Raw genomic sequence first — 7,429 nt, 5'->3', positions numbered from 1 at the left:
TTTCATCCGGTCTATTTTTCTAGTTCACTTTATCAAAGATATATATAAAGCTCTAATTGAACTAGAGGTAGATAGGGTCTTTTGGATATCAAATGGTGAAGTGACGAGTTGGTCATGCAGTGTTCTCCTATGGAGTTGGTGGAATGCATTCATGCTTCTATAAAATTTGCAGTCCATGATAGAGAGGTAGTAACAAACGAGGTATAAAGTGAGAACTCAAAGAGTCAATTATGTAGCCCTTTTTGCCTTCTAGGTGGGGGCATCTTTGGATCTTGTAGTTGAGGTAATGTACTTTTAAGTGCAAGTACTACGAAATGGTGGTAAGTTAGTGAACTTTAGGTCCCCTAAAAGAACCTTGTGCAGTAGAAGCATGAGGCTGAAAATGTAGAATCCAATTAAGTTTAAAACTGGCATTGTACCACGGGTATTCAATATATTGTCAGGAAACCATGCACTATAATCCTGGGCATCCAATCAAATTACCAGGATATTGTGTTGAATGTGTAACATATCTAATTATGCAATATGTTTAACTGGTAAAAAGAAAGCTAGTATATGTTTTGGCCTGATATGGGGAATTATATTCTGATTCCTTTAATTACTTACATGGTGTCATTTAGTAATACATCCTGCACTAGATCAGGTAGCAGTATTAACGTCTGCTTGAGTGCTAGAACTGCTTTCTATGTTCTGTTGGGTTGTGGAGTCTGATTTCATCAGTTTTGCAAATATGTCAGTCTGATGGTATATTTCTTATGTGCTACAGTGCAGAATACTGATGCAAAGCTCCCATCCTTGTTAAGTGGAACTTGCTTATTGTACGTGTCTGATTTCATGAAACAACAAGAATCACCTTACTGGATGCCAGGAACCAATAACCCGGAAAATTGTTCAATACTCCACCAGTATCATTTGGATGGCTGTGATGAACTTCATTCAGATAGGAGGAAAAGAGATGATGATTTATGTTCCTTAAACTGCGCAAGAAATTTTTCCCAGCTGTCAACCTCCAGTACAATGTGTCAGGATGCTGCACCAACTTTTGTTTATAGGCGTAGGAGGCAACGCAGGAGCTCTGTTTCCATGTGCTCAATACAGACATCTGCTGGTGCCAAACCAAGTGATGACTCTCACTCTGCCATCAGTTCTGCAGCCCCTTCAGTGGCTGCCCAAGAGCACATTGTTTCCTTTTCTGAGTGTGCAACAGAAGCTGTGGCAGCATCCTTTAATCGATGTTCGGCTGGGGAAGAAGCCTTGGTAAGTGATGTGGACAGAGTTATCAATGTCTGTTGTGCTAATGATAATTGTTCATCATCAAAATCAAATTTAGCACTTAGTTCGGTTTCCCTGAAAATTGATATGGATGATGTGGGCGAGTGCTCCTCTTCTGGTGCATTGAGTGCTGAGAAGGTGTCATATGAGATGTCAGAAAGAGATATATGCATTTCAATTATCAGAAATCAGGGACCGGTGGATAGAGTTGGGACCAGGCAAGAGCGAGATTCTTCCGTAAATACTTGTATTAGAAATGACATCTACTATTCACAACCATGCAAAATCTGTGAGCATTTGGATAGCACATCAAATATGCTTATATGTGACAATTGCTTAGATGCATTTCACATGTCTTGCTGCAACCCCTGTATAAAGAGAATACCAGTGGGAGAGTGGCTTTGTACTTCTTGCTCGAAGAAAAGGCATAAAATATTGAAAGAGAAATCTTTCAGTATCAGCTCAGAAATTGGAAATGGGAATTCAGCATCAGAAGGTGAATTAGGGTCCACTGAGTTTATGTTCACAGACACTGAGCCATATATGTCTAATGTGCGAATTGGTGATGAATTTCAAGCTGATGTTCCTGATTGGTCCAACTCCAGCCCCACTTACAAGTATGTTCTTTCAGTAATTTTCATGTACTTCGAATGGTGTTTGAATTGTAAGTAGTATTATTTTATTCCTCTGCTAAGATTAGACCTGGGAGAAGTGTTGATGATGGGATATCAACAAAGTATTTAAGGGGATGATCATTCGCTCCTGATGTTTTTGAAGTGCTTTTCTCAGGCATATATGCAAAATTACTGTGTCAATAACTCTAGTAAATTATCTATTCCTGTATAGGATATTTACAAGTGGTAACCTTTAGTACCAATTTTGTTGTGAATGCAGCATTGTTCTGTACCGCCCCTTGGTTATTTGGTGATTTATTGGATATCTAGCTTTGTTCTCCAGTTAATCATATCATAGGATCACACAGTAATAGTTCATCAGTATAGAAGTGTTCGAAATTTTTCTTTCCAATAGCTGTAACTGTGCTTACTAACTCGTAGGTATCAGATGTTTTGGTGGTTGTTCATTGTTATCATAAATATCAAACATGACTCTTCCTTTTCAATTTTTCTACTGCTGAATAATCTATAACTTTATGTAGTTTCTACTGTTTGTATTTACCAACATGCCTCCTGAGATAAAATTAATACACACTTTGTTATCAGGGACTTTTAGATGGTTGGCAATCTGTGAATGGATCCACTCTCTATATAAAAGTTTTGAAATTCTATCACATAGCAAATGAAAATCTTTTCTTATTTAAATTTTTATGGAACAAGACTGCGAAGTTTAATTTTAGAAAGAGAGCACATCTTACAATCCTTCAGTTGAGTGTGTCATATAGGGCTTTCCGTGGCTGCATATCTTTTGATATTTCTTGAGATTTTAACAATGTTAAAAGACTTCACTGAGTTGGTTCTGAGAATTGTTAGACCCTATATCTTTTTCTCCACCCTCTTCTTCAAGTAGCAGGGCATTTTCTTGTGTTTATGCATTTTCTGTACTTTCGTCCCTGCAACATTGGCTTCGGTTGATTTTAAGGGTTCTATCACTTCTTCTTTTTCTGCTCTTCTGCAACTTTGTAACTTATATTTGTCTCCTTACTCCAACCATTAATTGCACTTATAATTGATGATGTTCACAATTGCTACAGTGAATGCGATCCTTATGTTGATTGGTTAGAAATGGATTCTTCAAATAATGTTAGTATGCAGGTAAAACTTTATGATTTATTTTTCATGCTATTAAGTTTACAGGATGCTTATAATGGTATCAGAGGGAATGTGTCTTGATTCTTTCCAGGAACGGAATTACACCAAACCTTTAAAGCTCAGCTCTATAGGTAATTGGCTTCAATGTCAAGGGCTTATTGAAGGCATTGGAGAAGGTGGTGAAGCAACTACATGTGGAAAATGGCGCAGGTAAACACATCCTGATATTTGGGGAAATTATTTTAATAATGCAAAGAAAAGAAAAATTACAAGAATGGGGTGGTTTTGGAGGTGTTGAAAAAGTAGGCGGCACCACGATTCGAAATCGCGATGCTGCCATCTTTTATAAAAAAAAAAAGAATTTATTAGCACCGCGATTCAAAATCGCAGTGGTAATTAAGATAATAAAAAGAAATTTATGTTTAGCATCACGATCTAAAACCGCAGTGGAATTCTATTATGGCTGCGGAATTCTTTGATCTTTTGACCATAAAATATTTTATTTAATTAATCATATGTTCTAATGTTGATAGTAGTAACATAGGATATATATAAAAGTACTACGAAAAACAAATGAGGGGTGTTTATTTTTAAATAAGAGCGATGAATTATTAATATTAAAAATACATCGATTACAATAATTCCTATCGAATATCAATATTTAACAAAAATCATTACAACAATCATATAAACTAAACTTAATCAACACCTACTATGCAGTTGAAACAACATTCCATGCATATCACAAGGTTCGAACCCATAACCACTAAGGTCATGAGGTCTCAACTTTGTCAACTGAGCTATGCCTCATTGGCGATAAATGAGGGGTGTTACTGTAATCTTTTTCAAAGGATGTTTGTGCATTTGAATACAAACATTTGAATAGGAAGTGTAGTTGTAATTACAACTATAACCTCAAATGGGTGTAGCTATAATGCTGCATAAAGTAGATGATGTTTGTGTATTTTGACTTTAACCCTAGGGAGTATCGATATAATTGGCCCTTAATTGATGTTACTCCCTGAATTTTATCAGCACCGCCATTTGTTTTTCATAGTACTTGCATATATCCCATGTTACTACTGTCAACATTAGAACATGTGATTAATTAAATAAAAATATTTTGTAAATAGATGTAAGGTTAAAAATTCAAAGAATTCCATAGCCATAATAGAAATTTTTTGTTTTTGATTTCTAAATATGCACCGCGACACGGTGCCAAGCATAATTCTTTTTTTATTATCTTAATCAGCATTGCGATATCAAATTGCGGTGCTGCCTACTTTTTCAATACCTCCAGAACCACCCCATTCTTGTAAATTTTTTTTTGCATTATTAAAATAATTTCCCCCTAATATTTTGTTCTTCCGCATGCAGACATGAAATGTGTTGTAGTACGGGTTGGTTTTTAACAGATGCAGCTTTAGTGTAGATCAGAAAGAGAAAAGCAGACAGTATTGTACTGCTTCAAGACCCCTATGCCTATTTAGAACCAATGAATGAGACAGTTGTCGACTGCAGGATGACAATTATAAGTAAGGGAAGACAAGCTTTATTTTCCCTTCAGGAGTGGTAGGGGTTCTAGATGATATGTCCATCGATAATTGTGTCTGGTTAGGAATGACCTAAAGCATAGATGCACAAGTGTGTAAGAAAATAATCTTAAGTCCAGTTGTTTGGTGTTGGTTGTGTAATAGAGGAAATTTTTTTTGTCAGTTATATGAGAGCTAAAAGGCGGAATGGAACAGCCATTACCCATTCATTATTTTATAACAAGAATGCAAGGAGGAAGTATGTATAATGGCATTGTTCAACATACTGGATATTTTTAGAGTACCTGGGTAATCTTGTAATATTCAACATGATTAGTTTTTTGGTTTAGTAACATTTGATGCCATCGACTACTGATCAAGAGTTCTTTTGGTTGTTCAGCATGTGTTCTCACCCTCCCAGGCTATAGTAGTAATTATATTTCAGATCTAAAAAATATTGAGTGAATATATTTAGGCTGAAAGAGGTGACCCTGGGTACAGTGAGCAATAAGTCTCTTGATTAAATCTCAATGTTTGCTATTTATGGACTAGTATTAGACTGTGCAGTGGCTCTTTTTAGTATTTTGGGCTGAATATAATTGATATGAGCACATCGGACAACTTTATCTTCCTATGATAGATATTAGTTGATGCTTTTAGTTTGGCTATGCTCATTCAATGTAGTGGGACCAAAGGTAAACGAATATGCTTGCAGTCGGAATGTGATGGGACTCGGTATTCACCTTTTCTATTTCCCGAAGGAAACTCCATCTTAAATGTAGGTGGTATCTCATACAGTTGAATCCTAAACCAAATGGTGATATCACCTCATTTGTTGGATTTTAACCAAGAATGCAAGTATTGCAGCTCTCAGCTTTTAGTACCTAAACATGTATTTGGAAAACCTTTTGACTTTCAGTACCATGAAGTCACATTGATTGAGAAAACCGTAATAGTTCTAAGGTCTTTAACAATTTCAAATTATACTATTTTTGAGTTTCGGCCACATGAATTCACATTACTTGAAAGCTCAGTTGTTTCTTTTTTTTTTTCTTTTGCAACTCAAATTGGAAAGACTAGAGGCGCATGGCATAGGGTACAGAAAGGTGGATTCTGAATTTCTGTGTAGATTTCATCTTCAAGTAAATGATCATCATGAAAATCTTGAGCTGAACAACTTGCTCCATCATTTGCCAAGTGTTTCCCATTTTTAAGTTGCTGTGTTTTCTGCGACTAAAAAGTTGGAAAACAAAGTGAACTTGTGCAGCAGTTTAGAGATATAATGTAGGATAACTTTCATTTTTACTAATGCATCTGTTGCAGCATACACGATATAATGTTCGTGAGCAGTCAATGACACATGCATATGCTTATGTCAATTATATTTGTGCATAATTTTTCAACTGGGCATAATGCAGGGCTCCTCTTTTTGAAGTTCAAACTGATGATTGGGAATGCTTCTGTTGTGTACTTTGGCGTGAGCAGTCAATGACACATGCATATGCTTACGTCAATTATATTTGTGCATAATTTTTCAACTGGGCATAATGCAGGGCTCCTCTTTTTGAAGTTCAAACTGATGATTGGGAATGCTTCTGTTGTGTACTTTGGGATCCTTCTCACGCTGACTGCGCTGTACCCCAGGTGTCTTACTAGTTTCATTCGTTTCCATATTTTGTTCTGTAATTGGTTTAATCATTTTCTCGTCTAAGTAGCAAGATCCAAAATATTCTTGTTGTTCTGTAGTTAAGCTGTGCAGTCTGTTAGTCACTGCTATAATTGATCGTCACTGAGCTGATTACTTCAATTCCACGCTTTGTAGATACTGAGAAGTAGAAAGTGTCCCATGCAATGGAAATTTAGCAGGTCGAGATGTCTAAGTAGTAAGCTTTTGATTACTGGCACAGCAATCAGTTTACAAACATTCACTTCTTCAATATCTATCAAGTGGAAAATTTCTTCGGATATCTCACATTAGCAAATTGCTTCTTTTGAGATCATGTTTGCTGAAAACGTTGGCGACTTGTTGAGCAATCTTTTAATACATGCAAAAGGAGACCTTTCGTATGAAGTGTATTAGATCATAAGATAATTTTGGATGCTAAATTCAGCACAGCAGTTACAAAACAAAAATAAACCAGGGTTCTCTTGTGTGCTATCTCCGCATGCAATATTGCCTGTGAAAGGGTTTTCCTTCTCCCCCTTTCAGTTTTTCTATGTATGAAGCTTAGAATTTTCTAGGGCAGACATGTATTTCCTTCACCTCAAGTGGATTTCCATGCATTTGGGTAATTGATGCTTGCGATGAGAAATCTCAACAGGCAGTATTTAGGCAGTTGAGTTCCTTCTTCCTTAGTCTGGGTGAAAATTTTGTAATAATGCCATTTCAAAATTTTAGTTTAACATCATTTTAATCAAAACTTAGAATTGGTTCCATATGTCTAAAAGGCGGTCATCTTTTGCTGATCCCAGGAGCTAGACACTGAAGAAGTCATGAGGCAATTGAAGTACATAGAGATGGTATGTTCTGTGGTTCCTCCAGATTTAATTGTTGTTGTTTTTAACTTTTCATGGTTGTCTGACCTTTATAATGTTACTGATTATCACCATAAAGCTTTTGTCTTTCTTGATCTGGAGGAGAACAAATTTGGAAGTTGTGTGTGTTGCCTGTTTGATCCATCGGCGGGTAGAATCTTGATCATCTGGAAATATGTGTAGTGCATCCATCCCATGACTTGTTTATGAATGAGTGACAAGATGAGTCTGTTATTAAAGGTCTCCTAGTCCGTACATTAATCCGGAAAATCCTTTAGACGAGTCTCTTTCATCTTGAATGCAAGTCTCTATATCCAACACTCT

General features: G+C 36.3%; 1 protein-coding gene across 12 annotated transcripts in view; it reads left to right on the top strand.

Annotated features, from left to right (window-relative positions):
- LOC105173893 overlaps positions 1-7,429 on the top strand; it is a 9,605-nt gene that overhangs the window by 1,698 nt on the left and 478 nt on the right. For 2 of the 12 annotated variants that reach the window (XM_020698131.1, XM_020698132.1), the window contains exons 2-7: positions 767-1,889; positions 2,981-3,041; positions 3,130-3,248; positions 6,124-6,214; positions 6,393-6,436; positions 7,043-7,090. In XM_020698131.1, coding sequence (XP_020553790.1) covers positions 767-1,889; positions 2,981-3,041; positions 3,130-3,248; positions 6,124-6,214; positions 6,393-6,436; positions 7,043-7,049 — 1,445 coding nt within the window. In that variant the 3' untranslated portion in view covers positions 7,050-7,090. The other 10 variants (XM_020698126.1, XM_020698127.1, XM_020698128.1 and 7 more) reach the window with 7 other exon arrangements.

This window comes from Sesamum indicum, linkage group LG11 (assembly GCF_000512975.1).
Source record: "Sesamum indicum cultivar Zhongzhi No. 13 linkage group LG11, S_indicum_v1.0, whole genome shotgun sequence".
Taxonomy (NCBI): Eukaryota; Viridiplantae; Streptophyta; class Magnoliopsida; order Lamiales; family Pedaliaceae; genus Sesamum; species Sesamum indicum.
Note: the sequence above shows the minus strand (reverse complement) of the source record. Positions and strands in the feature narration are given on the sequence as shown.